The 17,527-nt window shown below is 52.2% G+C and overlaps 1 protein-coding gene across 6 annotated transcripts in view; it reads right to left on the bottom strand.

The window, feature by feature from the left end:
- HDAC4 (histone deacetylase 4) overlaps window positions 1-17,527 on the bottom strand; it is a 239,297-nt gene that overhangs the window by 130,078 nt on the left and 91,692 nt on the right. For all 6 annotated transcript variants that reach the window (XM_024755628.1, XM_024755765.1, XM_024755683.1 and 3 more), the window contains exon 2: window positions 16,353-16,424. In XM_024755628.1, coding sequence (XP_024611396.1) covers window positions 16,353-16,424 — 72 coding nt within the window. The remainder of the gene's footprint in view (window positions 1-16,352; window positions 16,425-17,527) is intronic.

Below are 17,527 nucleotides of genomic sequence, written 5' to 3'. Positions count from 1 at the left end.
CAAGGCTCCACGAGCCTTTCCGTGCTCACCGTCTGCTGCCCCTCACCCGCCCCCGAGAAGGCAGGAGCGTTCACGTGGCTCCCCGTGGTCCCTCCAGAACCCGGAGCGGTGCCAGGAAGAGGGAGGTGGGGGTGACCAGGGCGAGGGAGGGCCTGGCCCTGCTCACCAGCCCCCGAGCCGTACAAGGACTTCCTGCCAAGCTGGGGCCGGGCGTGGGAGGGGCCCATGGCCACCGCATCACAGACAGATGCCGCTCACCTGGCCCAGACGCTGTGGACTCAGCCAGGGCGAGTTTAGAAAGAACACATGGTACCGGAAAATCCAAGTCGACAGTACCGGCCAAGTGCAAGCATGTGAGAAAGCACAAGGTGAGAATGAGGGGCCGGCCACCCGCTGCCTGCTCTCTGAAGCTGGCTACCGGATCAACCCCAGCCAGGGGCCCGACTCTCCGGAGGAAGGTCCCCCTCAGGCAAGCCCCCTGCTGCAGCTGCAGCCGCTGGGTCCTGGAGACCATCTATTTCTCCTCCGAAGAGCCAGGACAAGACAAGAGCCCCAGACCAGCCCGGCCAAAGCAGGAAGAGAGCCCCGACCGGCCGGCCGGCTGACCGGACCAGCGTCCTCCTACAGCGCTCTCACCGAGGGGCCACACTGCAGCTGCCCCGGCTCAGCAATGGCGATCAAAGAGTCCCTAAATCTTAGTTCATCAGAAGTCACCGTGAATAAACGGGAGTGGAACAGCCTCTCTGGAAGGCAATTTGGGGATGTGCATGAAAATCCCTAAATAAATATTTACACCCTTGACTCCACTCATAAAAATTATGATCTATCCACAGCATGCACCCAAATTTATTTTAAATACATAATCCTAATTGTTCAAACGGTCAAATACATAAACTCTTAAGTATTTACATATACTTCTGATTATATTCTGTATGGTTTATGCATTTCAGTTAGGACCACATTACGCACAGTTTCACCTTAGCGGTCATGCGAACGCTTCCCACATCACTGCATATAGAAATACACATATATGTTTATATATATATATATACATATATATACACACATATACATATATATGTAATATTTATATTGAAAATTCCGTTCAAGAACAAAAATGGAATATTCTCATTTACTTTCCTAGAGGAGAAAAGAAAAAAGGGAAAAGTTTCCAAAACACGTTGGCTCTAAATGATTAGATTTTACTCACATTGCCCTGAGAAGAAACAGTACTGATGATATGGCATTTGCTGAGCACTTACACCTGCGCATCCCGGGCGCCTGGACAGGGCAGTGCCAGGCTGCCCTGGTCGAGGTGCTCTGACGCCCACACGTGCTGCGCCCCCCGCCCACCGATAATCAAGCCTTCCGAAGATGAAGGCTCTCTTAGTCTGGTTCTTAAATTTGATGGGTCTCCTCAGCAGGGGCAGAGCCTGCACATGAAGCAAGGTCTGTCCGGGCACCTACATCCTCAACAACTTCTAAATGTCACCATCCCTGGTTTGGCAGAAGAGAAGTGAGCAGCAAAAGACTTGTTTAAACAAGGGTTCCATTTCAGGCCATTTTCCCCTAGCCCTGGCATGTCATCCTCGTGAGGGGTTCATTGACAGCTCTCCTCATAAAAATGGAACCGCTTGGCCACCTTGAGGACTTGGGGGCAACCACCAGACAAACCCGAGGCCATGGCAGAGACCAGGCCCATCCTCAGCCAAGGTCACTGGCCTCAGAGTGGGGACGGGAACACACCTGTGTGGACGGGAACACACCTGTGTGGACGGGAACACACCTGTGGGGACGGGAACACACCTGTGTGGCCCTGGAGGCTGAGACCAGCCCAGTACTGGCAGGGGGAGGGTTCCCAGCAGCTGACAGCATCACTGCGGAGAGCAAGGGGTCCTGCCCACCCCTCAGTGAGGACCAAAATGACGCGATCTTTAGACCCTATTGGTAGAAACCTTAGGTTGAACTTAAAATTCCTTACATTTTAAAAGGAAAGTCATAAAACAAACCAAGATGTGGGAGAAGAAACTTAATGTATTCATTTTCTCACCCTTCTTAGTGGTCAACAATTACCATTTTAAGGTTAAGAAATCAGTAAATGATAGGTAGTAAGCATATTATTATGTTATAAAGAGAATCACCTGAACTAAGAATAACACTGTAACTAACAAAATCAGAAAGCGAGCAAGCAAAGAGGCCAGAGATCCTGCAGTTTGCTGATGATCTGAGCTCTTACGAGGGACTCACAAACACTGCCAGAAGTTGCCATATCAAGAAACAGCCATATAGCTAAATATATGGGCTTATAAACGGTCCCGGAGTAAGATGTGGAAAGAGGATACAGCCTCCCAAGTGACCAAAAGGACAACACAACTACTGACACTAAACCAAAGAAAAGGCCAGAAAACCCACCAACAAGAAGCCCCGAACCAGAAGCGCTGAATACAGAAAATAGAACATAAAAACTGGATGAAAAGCTTAGAACTAAATACATCTGTTGTGTCACCAAATGTAAATGGGATCTGTTCACACAAAGGTGATCAGATTAGGTAAAAAACAAAACGGAACCGTTACTGTCTACATAGAAAGCAACCAGAACACAACGGGCAAACAGTAACCAAAAGAAATCTGAGGTCAAACTATCAGTATCACAAAGATCAAATCTAAAGCAAATGCTACACAAGATAAGGGCCATGCAATTTACCTTAGATAAGAGTGTCCTGGAGATGCGTGCTTTCTAATAAAAGACAACACAGAGAATGCAGAGAAATAAGAAGAAAGGGACAGAAACACAGAATTAGCCGTTGATTTGAACTTGCTGTGGCACACCTGACAACAGTGTCATGCCGAGGATTTGAAAAATACGACGAACGCTTCAGCTAAGCTACACTTCAAATGCTGCACAATGAAAGAATTTATGCTTTTTCAGACCCCCTCCCACCAAGCATTTACGAAAATCAGTGCCACATAAACACAGAAAGTTTCCAAATACGTACACAAATACCCAACGTACAGGCCGCAGTCCCTGAGCACACTGCAACAGAATCAGAAATGAATAAAACCAGAAGAAAAACAGAAGTCCAACTATAGGAAAACAGAACACCTTTCTCCTGAATACTCCAAATCCAAAATGAAAGTGAAGAAACTTTATAAAGATAATGAGCACATCACCTGTTGAAAATTTCAGAATCTGCTCACAGTGAGCTCAGAGGCTTAATTCACAGTCTTGGGCACTTACGTCGTTTTTTAAAAAGGAACGGAAACAAACAAATTAAGTATTGCACTCAGAAAGTTAGAAAAAGAACTCAAAAATTAAGCCATATGTTGTTCAAGAAAAAAGAGGAAGAAGATAATAAAGCTTAAAAAAATTAAAGGAGTTACTGAGTCAGGAAACAGGAAATCCATGGAATGGCTAAAACCCGCCATGGAACAAAGTTTGCCTGTGCTTCCTGGGGGCAAAAACACAGGGATGACAGTTGAAGGAGGCTTCACAAACAAAACGAAAACAACCCTTTCGTTATGAAAACCTTCAAAGACACACAAAATCAGAGAGGGCTATCGCGAACACCCTCGTATACAGCTTTAACAAGTAATCAAGATTTTGTTTCATCTATTAACATCCATTTTTTGGGGTAACTGCATGGAATAAAATATCTCAACTTTAAACTGATAAAAGATGGCAAAGAATGAGTCATTTTTTTAAAAAAACAGATTTTTCTCATTAACATTACGAAGTGAAAAAGTAAGTGTAGATTCACAGGACGTTGCAAAGCTAGCACTGAGCGGGTCCCAAGCACCCTTCAAGCAGGCTCACTTCCAGCTGCATTTCAGTGTGAGCTGAGAGCAGGACATGGGAATACTTCAAACTGAACAACAGCCATTTCCATACACTGTTAGGACTGCTTGAAATGTACGATAAACTCAAAACTCTTATTTTCAGCCAAACTTCACTGGTGGAGAGCCGCCTCTATACTGCCCACCAACTTGGTTTGATTCTCTTCTGGCACGTGTTTTTCCAAAGGTCCTATTAAATGACAAGCTGAAACTACTACTGAAGTTGTTACGAGCTTGGAAGAGACAGAGCTTTCCTTAACAGGTCCCTTAAATGGCTTTTTCTCCAGAGTAATAAATACACTGTGACAACAATGCAGAAAGCGTTCCAAACCTGAGTCTACAGAAAATAAAGTGACTTAGATGTAAACGTGGCTCTACACGTGCAGCCCTCCCGGGCCCCAATGACCCCTCCTCTCCCGGGTGGTTCTAAGAGGACCCGTAATTCTGCTTCAGGAACACATCCATCATGTCGCTGCAATTTTCCTGGCTTTCCTGAAGCCCGTGATGTTCTTTTCATGGAATCTGGTACGCATAACGGGGCAGGCCATCTGCACTCCTGTGCTCTGTGATTTCAGATGAAGCCAAGTGTTAGATCCCCCCCCCCCACTCCCTATTTCAGAACTTCTCCTTAAAGCTCTTTGGAAAATCCTTGGACTGTTTCTAATTTGTTCTGTATCCCCCAAGAAGAGAAACTGTCTTTGGGAAATATTTGCAAGCTCCAATGGAGCAAGAGCTGTAAATAAAAGCCTGGCGTGCAGTTGGGAACTTGGCTTTCGAGAAGCGCACAAATGTGCTTCCGGGAAACTGTAAATAGAAACAGGCCTGCCCGCTGCAAAGCACGGGAGACGCGCTGTAAGTTCTCACGCACAGAGGCAGGCACCAAAGACAAACGCGGCCCCTGGAAAAAGCGCTGGACGGAGCAGTGTAATTTTATGAACGGGTGTTACTGAGAGCTCTAAGATTATACAACTACAACGCAAAGGCGATAAAATAGAAACAATAGCAGAATACCCAAGGTCTCATCATTGAGCACCTATTAAAAGCACACCCCCCGGTATTATCCCCTTTGGCCCCCGTGACCCCACGCTGGGGCCCCAGTGGTGACAGGATACACAGATGGGGGACCCAGGCTGGAGAGTCATCAGCACTTTGCCCAGGTCGCTCAGGCAGTAACTGCACACCTGGGTTCAATCCGGTCGCACCGCTGCAGCCCCTGCACACCTCCACAACCTGCCCACACCTTGGGCCCGGGCTGTGCTCGCCCCAGCATAACTCACAAGTTACTCTCTGAAAGCCATTTTGCTTACCCTAAGCCCCATGGCTAAAAACACATTATCTGAAAGATAAAAATAGTTCCAGTGGTCCAGGAAGGCCACAGATCTCCTTTGCAATCGTCCTTGCCGGTTCAGTTACGCAAGGTCAAGTTTACATGATGCAAAGAAGAAAGCATTTCAGAATTTCCGTCTTAGCAACCTCCAGATGTTTGGTTATGTAGTTCACCTAACAGCTGGGCTGCAGTAGGAACCAATATTACTTAATAGCAACAGCTGAAATATTTAAAAATAGAAGGTGTTTCTTCCACTTGGCAGAAGGAGGAGAGAGGGCAGCAGAGGGCGGCCTGAAGCGGGGCTGCGTTTCTGAAGGTGAGCATCCCCCCGGGGCTTTCTGGAAACCAATGTGCCCAACGAGGAATGCAGCATCCTTTCAGGGCTCTGTGGGTCATGGGGGGCAGGAAGGAGGTCAGGTTCAGACTGTAGTGTGTAGAAGGAATACCTGGCATGCTCGTCAAAAAGTCAGGCACTTAACGTACGTGCAGGGAGGTTGGGAAAGTGACTTAGCCTCTGCAGCTACTACCGCCGGTCATGGACGGAGGGCCAGCAGCGCCAGGCAAGCTCCCCGTTACCATCGCTACCGCCGTGACTACAGCCAGCACCAGCGAGCCAGTGCGGGGACCCAAGCTCTGCTACGGAAGGCGGTGGGTGGCCTGTTCCACAACGTGGACCCTCACTCACCTCACCCCAGAGCAGGAGCTCCCGGTTAGGAGAACTCTACCCAGCAAGCATGACGTGGGGAGAAACGCACTGGTACCTCTAAGAGATCATGGCCTGTAGGACAACATTATAAACAATGTCCAGGACACAGACGGTGCAGGGAGAACCACGCCCTCGGGAGACTTCATTTCCACACTGTCTCAACGCCAACGACTCAAGATTCTCAAAGATGCTCAGCCCCAGCCCCAGTCCCCTCCCGCGCTGGGGCGCAGAGTCCCTTTTCAACACGCCCATGTCCCACACCAGCCCTCACCTTCGCCCACGGGCAGCTTCGTGTTCCCCACCTCAATTCACAGCAACTCCGCCACCCAGACGCTCAAAGACGAAACGCTGTGGGACCTGGGACCCTTTGCTGCAGTGCTGGCACCTGGACACACCTCTCCCTGAGCCACAAAATACAAAAAAACTATATGGGACTAAAAATAACGGCATGCCTGTGCAGTTGGGGCAAATCATGAACAAAAAGATACAAAAGACCAAAAAACCCAGCCGTCACTTCTGAACAGCCCAGGAGCAAAAGCCGGGTACTGGGCAGGCCCCCTGCACACACCACCACCAAAGGGGTGGGCAGACCACCTAAGCCACGCCTCCCGCCTGACCCCATATAAGGAACCAGCTCACGCCCCCTCCCCCCAGGGAGCAGCAAGGGAACCTGGTACTTATTCTCCCTCCCTGCCTGCTGCAGCAGGGGCCCCAATAAAGCCTGGCCTGAATTTCTCGTCCAGCCTCCAGTCAATTTCTATTGATTGGGGAAGGCTGCGAGCCCTGGTCAGTGTCACCTGGAGTTACTGTCCGCTCCTCTGCATCCCTCCCAGCTCACCTGCCACCTCAGGAAATCTCGCTTACTTCTAAACAGCTCTAGACTCGGAGCAGTTTCAGCCCGCCCACTGTGTCCACGCCAACTCACTGTCTTTACTGGTCATCTTCTGCTCCCTCCACTCTGATTTGAGCTCCACAAACACAGGGATCTTTGCTTTATTCATAAACACATGCATCCCAAGCGCCAAGGGAGGTGATGGGCGCCTAGAAGGGCTGATCCCTACGAAAGAGTGAGCGAGTGAGCCCAAAGCCTGCCTTGACAGGGAGGCCTTCCCTGACCACTTCAAAACTGCAGAAACCCAGCTCCACAAGAACTCAGCTGTCCTTAATTGCTTCTCCTTCCCCACAGCATGGGTCACCTTCTAGCATCGTCTGGCGTTCCACATCATCTCCTGCCACCAAGTTGGATTTAATGAGCATATTCAGAATCCTGCATCTGACAACTAGAGGATACAACTCTTCTAAAGCACATATTGAAGAGTCATCAACACGGGCCATAAGGCAAGTCTCAAACAAGTTCAAAGGCTTAGTAATCTCTAAGCATAACACAGTATATTAGAAATCAATAACAAAAAGATTACTTGAAAAAGTCTGTACTTCCAGATGAAAAACACTTCTAAATATCTCGTTTTTTCAAAGGAAAAAGAATCATCAAACAAGTTTTCAAGAGGCTACAAATTAACTACTATAAACTAGAACTTGAATACTACAAATAGAAGTTACCAAAGCATTTCCATTTGTCTCCAGAGAGAACCACAGAACCTTAAATGCTTACAGCAAGAGGAGGAAAGGCTAACAATTAACGTGCTAAATGTTCAACCTAAGAATTGAGTACAAGAATATCCACATAAACCCCTCCACCAAAAAAAGCAGAATGGAAATAAGAACAGGAATGAAAGGAGGAGAAAATAAATGTACACGAGTATCACCAGAGGCAGAAGCTGGTTCTTTGAAAGATGACTGAAACAGACAAAGCTGGACCAGACTGACAGAGTGTCCCCGGCTCCGACGACACCAGGTCTGCGTGTACCCTGTCCCGCTAGAAACACAGGCGGTGGGTGGAGGGCAGGCTTGCTCAGGGAAAGACGGACACGGCCAGCTGCTGGACACCGCAGCCTCCCCACCCCTCCGCAGGATTCCCGGGCTGACCATACACAGCGTGCTCAGTGGGCACCGGTGGGACCGAAAGGAGGACCAGCCCCCTCCCCTTGGGCTCCTGACTCAACCAGCAATACTCCCTCTGCTTCTCCCCGTCTGCCCCGACCAGGCACCACTGCCCAAGGACACCTGGTCAGACCCCAGCCCCACCATGGCGCTTGGGAGCCAGCCTGCCAGGGACACAGAGGGCCAGGGCTTGGGTCTAACGGCTGCTGGACGGTACGAGTTGCTGTGAGGTTTCTCCTTAAACGACCACACTTTACCCTCCTAGGGGGCAGGCTGTTGGCAGGGCTGAACGATACAGCATGTTAAGTGTGACCACTTTCCCAGAAACAATAACAGCCATGGACAAGAGTTAACAAGAGTTGTCTTCCTGACCCTGCGGAGACACAGTTAAGCACTTTTAGACACATTTAAGGGGTTCCCAGACTCTGGATAGATCTCATTCACACCGCGTAGCCCTGAAGTACAGAACACAAAACCTGGTAACAAAGAGACAAAAAGATAAAAAGTGCTTTGCCCGCAAATGATGTGCTCATGCATCCAGACCTTCCTGGCATCCGTGATGCTTCCAACGCACAAACAGAGCAAAATTCTGAGTTGGAAAAATACTGTATCTTCCGTCTAAAAAGCATTTTCAAATACACCATGAGGACATTAAGGTTTAATGCTTTATTTTCTGTATCAACACATATCTTAGGATCACCACTGCCGGTACCACATTTATTCCTATAAGATGGAGAAACGGCGAGTCGCCGACCTCAGCCCATTGGGCTCGTGCGGACATGTGGCCAGCTTCAGGCGCAACTGAGCACGCGAGACACTTCCCAGCCAGCCTCCGAGGGCCCGCCACGCCGTAACCCGTAAATGTTGGCTTCTCGTGGTTCCTGTTCCCTCCTTCAGGCCCCACAGCAAGCTCCTTGTAACTCTCCACGTCTATGGCAACAATCACAAAACAAACTTAATGGGGTGCGACAGCTGGTGACAAACATAAATAACCCAAACAATCTAATTTCCACCCTGGTTGGGAAGGCCTTCATCCTCCTCCCTCACGTGCTGAGGGTACCGAAAGGACACAGCTGGGGAACCAGGCCACCGCCACGCGGGGCAGAGTGGGCCTCGGTCGGGTGCCAGGGGTGAGCTCGGCCAGCCAGCCCGTTACGGGGCACCTGAGAGGCACAGGCGGGGCATTTCTGGTGGAAGATGGCAGACCAAACACCATCATGTATCCCCACTCCTCCAGAGCCCACTAAAAAAAATCACCAACACAACCGCAGATAAAAGGCAAATGAGAGAGAACAAAGTTCCACGAGAAAAAGCATGTATGAATAAGGGGTACCTACCTCACCAGATGTAAGAAGCCGAATCACAGCGCCCCGAGGCTCAGGAGTGGCCGCACCAGGACCCCCGGCGCAGGGGATGGACCTGTTCCGGAGCACAGAAGTCCCCAGACCCCTGCGCGCCCCACAAAGCAGGAGACTCATCTTCCGGGAAGGGCGAGGGAGCTGCAGTGACAGCGCTGCTCGCCGGCTGCGGGCGGCCTGGGTCACGCCTCCCAGCGGGGTGACCAGGCTGACCAGCCCCACGGAAGACGTGTCAGAGCAGGGCGCGGAGCCCCGGCTGCCAGCACCCCCGAACCCCCGAGGGCCCCCAGCCTCTGGTGCTCTGTCCTAAACACGAGTGGACAGGCCAGGAAAACCGTCACCGTGGAAGGCAGAGCCCAGGCGGACAGACAACGGCACCCGGGTAGCAACCCGCTGCTCAGGAAGAAGGGCAGCCCCACTGCCCAGACGGCCCTCAGGGTGGAAGGCAGGCCTCGGGCAGACAAGGGAACCGGGCCTCGGTGTCTGGAGGGAAAGCTGTTTCCAAACCCATAATCGCACCCCCTGGTTTGGTGAGATTTGAGTGAACATAACAGGGAAACACAAGGAAGAAGAAGAAAAGAGAAAGTAGGAAAAGAGAAAAGCAACAGAGACAGAGCCCAGCCGGTCCCTCCGGCTCCTGGCACATTCAGAGCGGACAGCTCCACAGAAGCCCAGACAATGCAGACCATGTAACAGGCGCAGCTCTGTGCCCCGACGGGCTCGCAGCTGCAGGAACCCACACAGCTCCCAGCCTCGGGGCCCTTGCGACCGACTGTTAAGGCCAAAGGCAGTGAGTGACAGCAGGAAGAACGAGGGACGGGGGCTGGATTTACGGTACATGAAGCAGAAACGTGAGGAGGGCTTGGCTTGCTCTCGTCTGCAAACACCATCCAGAGGCACAGGACCCAAAACTTTGTCCCATTAAGAACTACCGGGGGGATAATCCATTTCCTAGTGGGTAAATTCCACCGCCAGTGAAGTTATCAGAGTCAAGAGGGCAGAGGCCTCTGAGCGGGAGCGGGCTGGTGCCGAGGCCTGAGTCCCGAAGCTACAGCCTCTGTCCCTCTCCTCTGGAGCTCAGTCCCCAGGCAGAAGGGTGGTTCCTGGGAGCACTTCCTCAGCCCTGGGTCCTGAGGGCCGGCGCTGCCACTCTGGTTGAACTGCTGAGGTTCTCGCGGCCACAAATCAAACCCACACGTGCACCTGCACAGCTGTCGGCAGAGAGGCGGGGACTGCCAGCTCATCCGCGGCGACGCGAGTCCTCTCTCCGTGGGCCAGACCCACGTGCCAGGCTCAGCATTAAAGATGGATACGTCAGCATTAAACACTGAGTAGGTCCGGGAGCTCGACGTAGCAAAAAAGCAGGCCGACTTCTAACTTGGTAACACACAGCATTCAAAGAAAAGCCTTAGCAGATGTGGGTCCTCATTCTCAACAGAACTCCAAGCATCTTTGTTGTTAGGCTTCTCTACACCGGCTGGTTTTGCTTCGTTTTAAACAGCAGTCCTAGGGGCCACCACAAAGGCCTCTGGGCTGGTTGGGGGTGGCGGTCACGCTGGAGGGATCAGCAGAGCCGGGGCGGTGGGCGGGCAGACCGCAGGGTACCAGCGAGGCGGAGCGCGGTGAAACAGAAGAGGGACAGACAGCATCGCGGGGCCTCGCGTGTGCCAGATGCCCGCCTGCTTCCCGGGCGCCCGATGCCTCTGCCAGGCCGAGCAGCCACATGACGCCAGCCAGGCAGCCCAGGCTCCGAGGAAGTGCCACCAGCTCAAGGCCACACGGCCAAGGGGAGGCAGGCAGATCCTGCTGCCCGGCCCCCAGGCCTTGCGGTAGCTCTGCTGGGCCCAGCCCTGCCCCTGCCCTCACTTCTCCTAACACGGAGCCCCGAGTGGGGGGGCAGGGGTGGAGCTCTCGGCAACGGGGTGAGGAGGAGAAGGAACGGGACAAAGAGACAGCCTGCGTCTGTACCACGTGCGATGCTGCCCCTGGCTGGCACGGCGGCGTTCCCAGACAGAGGCGCTGCCCGCGGGCGCTCACCAATCTGGTGGGAGAGGGGACAGGTGCGGGGGCTGGGAGTGAAGCAAGTGGCCAGAGAGAAAACGGGGAGGCTCTGAAGACTCCCAGGAGGACAGCCCGGGAGACCAGGAGGGGCTGGGGAAGGGGCGCTGGGGAAGGGCAGCCTTGGGAATTCTGCGTGGTGATGGGGAACCTGGAAGCTGGGAATGGATCCCTGGGCGTGACACCTGGGGAACAAGGCGGTGACACAGGTGGACAGTGCAGGACGGCGCCCCCTGGTCCAGAAACACTCTTGGCTGTAAATCTACCTGTTCCCCCAGGCGACCCTGAGGCGTTTCCAAACAGCTCATAGATGCACGCGGCAAGGCAGGGCCTCCACGGCCGGGGCTGTGATGACACTCGGGCTCTGAAGCCACGTGGGCTACAGACGCCTAAACCTGGCCTTTAAGTCATGACGACTCACCAGGCCCGCACGTGAACTTGAAGGAGAGAAGTGGAAAAATTCTCAACCTTTGTTTAAACTTAAGCAAACAAACTATCGGAATCATTTTCTAATTTTTCAAACTGTTGGATTTTACTTTACGTCTTTGCGTTCTATATTTTCATTTTCCTCCACAAATTAAAAGAAGCTCATAGGAAAAGCAAGGCAGGCAACCTCTGGCTTGAGCACGTGCTCTGTGCCCCGCTGCGCGCCTGCCCGCTCTCTGCTGCAGCCAGAGGGCAGCCAGCCTGCGGGCCAGCGGGGAGCTGTCACCCAGCGATGGGCCCCTGGCCTGCAGAGAAGAGCAATGTGCAGAGGCGGGCCTGGCCCCAGAACGAGGAGACCAAGGTCCGCTCCCCTCCTGGTGTGCAGCAGGCGGCAGACTTAGGGGCCCCCAAAGGTGGTCCATGACCCTTTACTGTGCTACATCTCAACCCCAGAAACCCAGCTTTGCATGAAAAACACACAGAGGAGGATCCGGTGAGAAGTAAGACAAGTAAGGTTTTACGGGGGATTTATGATCGCCGTGATGAACCGCTTCCTGTGCGATGAAGGGGCATCTCCTGCAGCCTCCCCCGAGGTCACGTGTGTCCTCACACTGGCGTCTGCTTCGCATTCTCTCTCGCCAAACCAAACCGTACAACAAGAATAACACGACATGCCCGGGAGGCGTGGTAAGTTTCAGGCCCCCGCTAACCTCAGGTAGCTCCTGTTCCAAAATTGGAGGACGGTCAAGCCGTTCAATAACCCCTTTGACAGTGCGGTGGTCAAATACTCTGTAAGATTTGGGAATCCGTGGCTAGAGCCAAACCTCACTTTTTAAAAATTAGTTTGGATAAGTTCTCTAGAGTTGGGGTCGTTTCTTCAAGTTTCCAGAATTTTCTTTTAAAAATTCCACCCCCGTTATACAGCCTTGAAAGAAAACCTCGATAACTCTGACTGAAACCCACGTTTACGATGAGGGCGATGGAGCCCGTAGCAGAGGCTCCTCTCTAGTCAACACCCCATCCTTAAAGCCCCGCTGGTCCAGAGGTCCCCAGCATTCTCCAAAGTGATCTTTTGCTCCAGCGGCACCCCTGGAGAGCAGAAATGGGTCCCTGCCCCGTAAATGACACGCCGGGTGACCCTGGGGAAGCGGCCCTGCCACTCGCCTCTGGCGGGGAACAGGCAGGAAGGGCGTGGGGCCCTGCAGCAGGCCACCACAGTGGGCGCCTCGACATGCCTCCTGCTGCCCCTCAGGGCTGCTTTCCTCCCCCTTCCTCCCGGGCACTGAGGCTTCTCCTCCAGCCGCTTCACTCCACCCAGGCGCTGAGCACCTACCCTGTCCAGCTCCGAGGGAGCTCAACTTCCAGGTCTGGAACCAGCATCCTACATACTCACTACAATGTCTCTTTTCTATACTAAACATGCCTTGCTTTTATAATCAGGGAAAAAGTATGTTCCTTCCCAAAAAAGTCAAAGGGATTCAGAAATGAAGGACTGAAGTGTTTTTCAAGTCCCCTGGCACAGGCAGGTGCGTGATCTCTCTCCTAGAGGGCCACCTCTCACCTCTTCCTCTGCCCTCAAGCCCCACCATCTCTCCCGGCCGAACTCTGAGCCTCCAGGGAACCCTCCACGGCTCCCGCCACCCTGTCTGCGCCCCCAAGTCCCCACCCAGGAAGGAAAAGGACAACTTCCCAGGAAGGGTGAAATGGTGTGCCCTCGTTCATAACTGTGACACTCCACTTAGTCCAAGAAAAATGAAGATACAAGATGCGCGCATAGAACGAGAGTAATGGAGGAGGTGTTGCAGCTAAGTGGCAGGCAAATGGTTGTTATGTCTTCCCTCTTTTATAACAGAACTATTACACAGCGAAAAATTTAAAACAAGAAAAAGAGAAACACAAAAAGAAGAGAAGGCTTGTCTGCATATAAAAACTTAAGGGGGAGGTGGAGGAATCAGAATGAATCCAAAATAAAGAGCATTTTAGCCTGTTCCTTCTACAAGACAAACTTTTCTAGTAAGAGATATTCTTGTAGGAATTACCTCAAGTCTCAAGTCAAAATGGCCCCAAAACAGAAGGTGTGAATAGTGCTTTTTTATTTGAAGTAAGACCTCACAAGGACTGACGTATTTAAAGAGAACCATTATCAGAAAGTCGGTTGAGCGCGCTGCCATGCATGGCCAGGAACAGACGAGAAATGAGCAGAGATCCAGGAGGGGAGGGCCACGTGGGCACTCCTCCACGCACAGCAAAAGCTGTACATTCAAAGGAACAAGCTCCCGTGGTGAATGTCTGAGTGATTCCTGCAAATTATACGCATGTATCAGTTTGTTTTTGGACCGCCGAGGGTCAAAAGAGTACTTAAGATTAAACTCAATGGTTGGAAAATGTGCAACAGCAAACTGGGATCGACATAAAAATACATCTAAAAATGTTTCCACTCCCATATCATAAAAATGTGGCTTTACAGAAATCGTTGTACTAATTTTCAAATTATTACGTAAGCTGAGATTCACGTTTCTTTGTAGAAGGTAATTTACAGTGGTTGGAACGACCAAAAATGGAGTGTTAAGAATGCCCTCCACTTCAGCAGCTTCTAAGGCTCCGCTCACGGAGAAGCCTCCGCAGCCGGCTTGGGGAGCGCAGCCCCGTGTACACCCCTCCTTCCACTGGCATCACACCCCCCAGGAGAGTCACCCTGAAAACACTGACCCCCGACGACACCAGCAAGCACAGCCTCATCCTCTGACTCTGACCCATGGACTCTGGAGGTGCAGCGTTACTGGCTCCAATTTCACCGGGGCCCCCTCCCCGATATGCCGTCTCTCAGGTGGGGCGCTTCCCCCAAAAGAAGAGAAGGGGTGTAACAGACCCCAGGGGCTGTCCTAGCCTCTGAACACCGGCACTGTCACAGCCACGTCCCATGCGTGTTCAGTACCCGCACCCAGGACATTAAGAGATGACATTTCTCCAGGAACTACTAAAAATCAGACACGTAGACTTGATCTCTGTAAGAATCCTGCAGAGTCGGCATTATTATCCCGTCTAGGAAATAAAACCGAGAGACTCGGCGGCTTGCCTAGAGTCACACGGTCAGTGGGTCACCAGGATTCCAGGTCCCATCCGTCCAGGACTGCAGTCCATGGTCGGTCTGTACGTGGAGCTGGGAAGCCCATACGAAGTCTCAACCAGCAGGGTGCGCTTCTCAAGCCAGAAAACGAACTTGAAGCCCACCCACTTTCTGGTTCACTTGGAAACCACCTTTTCACAGTCTATCAAGCTACTGAAAAGCTTCTTCCTCCATCCCACACTGGGCGAGCACCAGGAAACTGTCTGAAAATGCCCAAGCTACACAAGGCACTGGCAAAATGAACTCAAGAGAAAGGGAAATCAGCACTGCTTCCCTTGGGGCCAAAATGAGAAAGAGAACATCTTCGTCTTCAGCTGCTGTTTCCAAGCCCTCTCCCCTGCCCTGCCCCCAGCGTCCTCGGTTAACAAGTAACCTGCTCCACGGGTGGGTGGAGGGTGAGGGAGAGGCATGAGCACCCCTGCAGGAGGCCGGAGCGCCGGCACCTTCTAGGAGCACCGCAGACAAACAACCCGAGCTTCGCGTCTGGGGAGACGCCAAAATGATCCTTGGCAGGCTTCAGAGAATCTCTATGCAAAGAAAGAAATCTCTTCTTTGACACTTCCAGCCCTGCCTCAAGCTTTGATTTCTTTTTAAGAGGATGGGGAAGGTGAGGCGATGGGTGGGTCAGCCGGGGGCCGGGGCAGAGGCAGGCATCTGCCTGCAGGTCTCTGCCAGGCCTGCCCACGGAGAGAGCGAGCAGAGGGGGGACAGGAAGACTGGGGTTCAGGAGGTGCCGCGAGGAAAAAACCACAGAGACGGAGGCCTCAGGACACGGCAAAGGCAAGGGGCCAGCAGTGTCGCCCTCAAAACGCCGGCTTAAGAGCGTATGTGGAACGCTGACAACGGTTCCCTTCCATACACCCTAGGCCTTCACGAGGCTCGTTTTAGCCTCAATAAGGCGAAGGAGCCCATGAAGAACGGCATCCGGGCTCCGAGTTGAAATCCTGGAGGACAGTAGATGGAGTGTTGTACAAAAAGAGAGGGCCGTATGGATTCGGAAGACATTGCCTAGGGCATGGTATTTAGGAATATCATATACGGAATGAGAGGTTTCTAATCACGGCTGATGCTTTTTCGTCAGTTACACATGGAACGCTGCTTAGGAGACATCACTGACTCACTTTCCCCCGAGGAGCCTGGGGCCCTGGACCCAGCGTGACCTGCCCTGCAGTGTCCCCAGCTCAAGCTCAGCGCTCTTCCCCCGGACTCTCGTACAGCTCAGGGCCTGGAGTTAGACCCAAAACAAGCAGTTCTTACCTTTGGGAAGGACACACCCCATCGGAGCTCAAGACAGAAAAAAGGCCCTGCGTGTCTGTGCCACTTACTTAAGAAGCATTAAGCAAAGCCCACTACATTTCCAAAACCAGTGGCCTGTTTTTACCCCAGGAAAGAGCAGCCAACTTCCGTGGACCTGAGACCCCACCCCTTTCTCTCCAGAGCCCCCCAGGACAGCGGAGACCCAAACACCCCTTCGGTGGCGCCTGGTGCGCAGCAGGGCTGGGCGTGCCGACTTACCCGAGCCTGGCATGTGGTTCACGCGGGCAGGGTTGAGCAGCTCCACCGGCTGGTCTCGGCCAGAAAGTCCATCTGGAGGACAGAGAAAGCATTTGGCTTCAGAAACTGCTCGCATCTCAATTAAAATACTTTACACTCCTGGCCTGCAAGGAGCACATCCTTGCAAACAATGGAAGTGCACGTGTCCTTCTCACTTTTAAAGGAGACCACCGGTGTCATTTTTATTTGCGGAGTCAGAAAATAAAAGACCCTTTGTCGAACATCCCAACCGGTCCCCATCTCGAAAATGGCAAACACCAATTCCTGGCCTGAGGGCGTCCGGCAGAGCTGCTGTGTTTTTACTTCTTTTCAGCAGCTACCTGATACCACTCAGCGTTTCCGCAGAGACCACAAGCAGTAAGATGAAGACAGAAGAGTTACTCATCCTCTTCCCAGATATGGACCCGTGGCCCGAGGGCCACAGAGACACAGCCCCCGGAGGCTCCGGCGGCGAGAGCAGCCGTGGCTGTTGCCCGCTTGCAGGACAGTCAAGGAAACTAAGACAAACAAACCCGCTCTTCGGAAGACACTGGGCCAGGTTCTCACAATGGAACGAATAGTTTCTTCCAGGTCCACCTTTCGATCGTGTTCTGACTGCAAAGATGGCACCGAAACCACACCCCACCTCCACCTGGCACAGGCTGCCTTTAGACCACATTCCCTCAGACACACAAGAAGGAAACTTCGGCAAAACTTGCAGGAATCACACTTTTGGTGTAAAATTAGCTTCTGACACCTGGTGTGAACGCCCGCAGGGACAAGCGCGTCATTACTGACGCTGACGTGTGTTCGGTCACACTCATTACTGATTTTTACGGAGAAAGCACTGGTTTCCCAGAGCAGCCATCGGCCCCCCCTCGGGCCGACTTGCAAATCATGACAAAAACACTTAAGAGCACAGGTCTACTGACTCTGTACTAAAACTTTGCTTTTTGCCCCAAATGGACAGCACCTCAGGCAGACTTCGAATGCAGTGTTCCATGACGCATGTGTGTCTTCGGAGACGTTCAAAGTCCAAGGACGAGAACAATGACCCCGAGGAGATCCCAAAGCGTCTCCTGAGAACTGCAGACCCTCCCAAGGAAGCGGGGAGGCCTGTGAGCCGCGCTCCCACACCCTCGGGGAAAACGAGCTGC

This window comes from Neophocaena asiaeorientalis, unplaced genomic scaffold, assembly GCF_003031525.2.
Source record: "Neophocaena asiaeorientalis asiaeorientalis breed wild unplaced genomic scaffold, Neophocaena_asiaeorientalis_V1.1 scaffold185, whole genome shotgun sequence".
In the NCBI taxonomy this organism is placed as follows: domain Eukaryota; kingdom Metazoa; phylum Chordata; class Mammalia; order Artiodactyla; family Phocoenidae; genus Neophocaena; species Neophocaena asiaeorientalis.
The sequence above is the reverse complement of the archived record's forward strand: the minus strand, read 5'-3'. Positions and strand labels throughout refer to the sequence as shown.